Source organism: Paramacrobiotus metropolitanus, unplaced genomic scaffold (assembly GCF_019649055.1).
Source record: "Paramacrobiotus metropolitanus isolate TYO unplaced genomic scaffold, Prichtersi_v1.0 Parri_scaffold0000203, whole genome shotgun sequence".
NCBI classification, from domain to species: Eukaryota; Metazoa; Tardigrada; class Eutardigrada; order Parachela; family Macrobiotidae; genus Paramacrobiotus; species Paramacrobiotus metropolitanus.
In genome coordinates, this window is record NW_026570423.1 from 8,853 (window position 1) to 11,296 (window position 2,444).

Sequence of the window (2,444 nt, forward strand, 5' to 3'; positions counted from 1 at the left end):
CCACGGCCGAATCTGGTTTCTGTCCGTCGGTTCCTTTGATAAAAAGTACCACAACCTTCCGGAGAGTGTCGTGGAGATGTACGACATTCCGACTAACACATGGACCAAGTCACCAAGCACACTGGTTGGAAGGACCACACGCTGTTCCATCATCGCTGCGGGATAATCGTGTTCCAAGGCTATTTGTACTTCATGGGCGGCTATCTGTACGATGATCCGTTTTCTCCAGAGGAGAGCGACGGCAGTGTTACTCCGGCCTGCTACCGCGTTTCCCTGAGCCACGCCCAGTCCCAACCGGAGCGAATCGCGGACCTGAACGTGGCGCGCTACATCATTGCGTCTTCATCAAGGACGGACAGATCTGGGTGTACGGCGGAACGACCCACGTCGACGGGGACAATCAGCGGAAGCAAGCGCTGACGTCGTTCGAGGCGTACGATGCCGAGGCTGACCGGTGGACCGTGATGGATGTTCCCATGACGAAGGAACTGCAGGCAGAACTGACTGGCGGGGATTACGCACAGAAGACCTTCTGCCTGCCGCTGCAGCACCGTCGTCCGCCCGTGTGCGACGGGAATGAATGCCGCGATCGTGACGACAATTATGAGTACGTCCTGAAGGAAAATCGTCACATCGCAGCGGCGTATGGAGAGGGAGATGATTCGGAGAACGATAGTGATGACGATTCCGAGAACGATAGTGACAGCAATGATTGGCCCGCTGGTTTGGATGATTGGCCCGCCCGCGCGCAGTCGGCAATGCACTATAGTGTATAGGTGTTTGCCATTCACTGAATGTACTAAGTAGCTGATGCGTTAAATCCGATACCCATCCGATACCCATTACTTTTCAGTTCGGACTTGCCGAGTCTCCTGATTACTTTTTAATTTTCACGCTTGGATATCTACGGTAGTAATTTACCTAACCTCACTATAAAAGTTTGCATTGTAGAATACGGATTTGCAAACATATTCCCTGGTTTCTCCACTATGGCTAAACCTCGCGCTCGTCCCAAGAAGTCAAATCCAGCGCGTCCGCAGCACCAGAAGCCAACGACTACGCAGCTGCGAATCGGTGACGCAACATTATCCGTCAACAAAGATGCCCTGATCCGGGGATCCCGGTACTTCGCCGCCATGTTGGACGGGAATTTCCAGGAGAGCGGCGCCGCCACTATCGAGCTGCAACAACCCGAGAACGTCCATCTGGAAACGCTGGTTAAACTGTTGGAACACCTGAACCTTGGAGACTCCAAGACCAAGTTGTCTTTGGAACGCAAAGACGTCGGCAGAGTGTGGATGGCCGCCAAATACCTGCAGATGGATGAAGCCGTGGAAATGGCCGAGGATATCCTGCGCGAGATAATGGAGCGACCGAAAAACCTGTACCGTTTGTGGCGTCTGGCTCGTCGGGATGGGCTGATGGAATTGGAGAGAATGACCTTTAGGAGATTGTTCAACACCATCCACGCCGCACCCACTTTACCCATTCCGAGGAGTTCCTCAAGTGCACTGCCGAAGAGGTTAAAGATCTGTTGAGCGATGAGGAGTATGTTCCAGAATCTGAAGCAGCTGTGTATCGGGTTAGTGCTCTTTATGGAACAGAATTATCTTCGGAGCGCCCAAATTTTTAAGTGGTTATTTTCAGTTTTTTAAATATTATTTATTAGGTTAAAAATATAAATTATTCGAACACAATAATTTGCTACAATTACGAGTTAGGCTAAGTAAAATTCTAATAGAGGTATCCATCTCACAATTAGCAGGAGTTAATCTTTCAGGGATAATTATTATCAGTTACTACCTAAAAACGTTTCTGTATTTCTGTGTTTGTAAATTTCTAACCTTGGGATGCATAACTGGAGGAAAGTATCATGTTAATCAAAACTGCTAAACTGTATTCTCGTACAACATTTGCAGGCTGTGTTGGGTTGGTGCATGCACGACGACGCCGGGCGCCAGGAGTATCTGCATCAGCTGCTGGACGAATGCGTCGTGTGGGATCATCTGGACATAGAGTCGCTGATAAGTTCCTCCACGGGGCCTTTGAATAAGGTGCTAACCGAGATTCTCGAGGATCGACGAAACGGTCTGAAGGGCGGTGGAGCGTTGCTGAAGCGGGCCACGCCGAAAGAAGCCATCTTCTACCACATGCGCGACGGCCATCCGCACCAGCTCCTCCGCTTCGACTTCGCCCGCAACGAACTGGTCAAGCTGGTAACACCGATGCAGGCGACGCTCGCCAAGCACTGGCCCCAGATCAAAGCCGACAATTTCGCGGTGGCCGTGGGGCGGGAGCTGATCGTCGCTACTGGAAAATATTCGTTTGAGGAAGAGGTGATCGCGATGGACTGTATCACCGGCAGCACACGCACTCTCGTGGTGAAGTCGCCGTTTTGTGCGACCCTGTGTGTGGTGGCGGTGGGAGACCGTCTCTACCGTGCT

The 2,444-nt window shown here is 51.4% G+C and overlaps 1 protein-coding gene across 3 annotated transcripts; it reads left to right on the forward strand.

Annotated features, from left to right (window-relative positions):
* The first annotated feature begins 663 nt into the window (after positions 1 to 663).
* LOC129600919 (uncharacterized) lies at positions 664 to 2,208 on the forward strand. 3 transcript variants are annotated; one of them, XM_055499592.1, is made up of 3 exons: positions 664 to 776; positions 952 to 1,582; positions 1,920 to 2,208. In XM_055499592.1, exon 2 carries the CDS (start codon positions 990 to 992, stop codon positions 1,536 to 1,538), a length of 549 nt encoding a protein of 182 aa, XP_055355567.1. In that variant the 5' UTR covers positions 664 to 776; positions 952 to 989; the 3' UTR covers positions 1,539 to 1,582; positions 1,920 to 2,208. The 3 variants fall into 3 exon arrangements, with proteins under 3 accessions (XP_055355567.1, XP_055355568.1, XP_055355569.1); XM_055499593.1 differs by having other exon boundaries at positions 710 to 770; XM_055499594.1 differs by lacking the exon at positions 664 to 776 and having other exon boundaries at positions 936 to 1,582.
* Positions 2,209 to 2,444: the final 236 nt, after the last annotated feature.

Bases quoted from the DNA above. Each gene is read 5' to 3' on its own strand.
- LOC129600919 (XM_055499592.1), top strand. From the start codon at position 990: ATGGCTAAACCTCGCGCTCGTCCCAAGAAGTCAAATCCAGCGCGTCCG.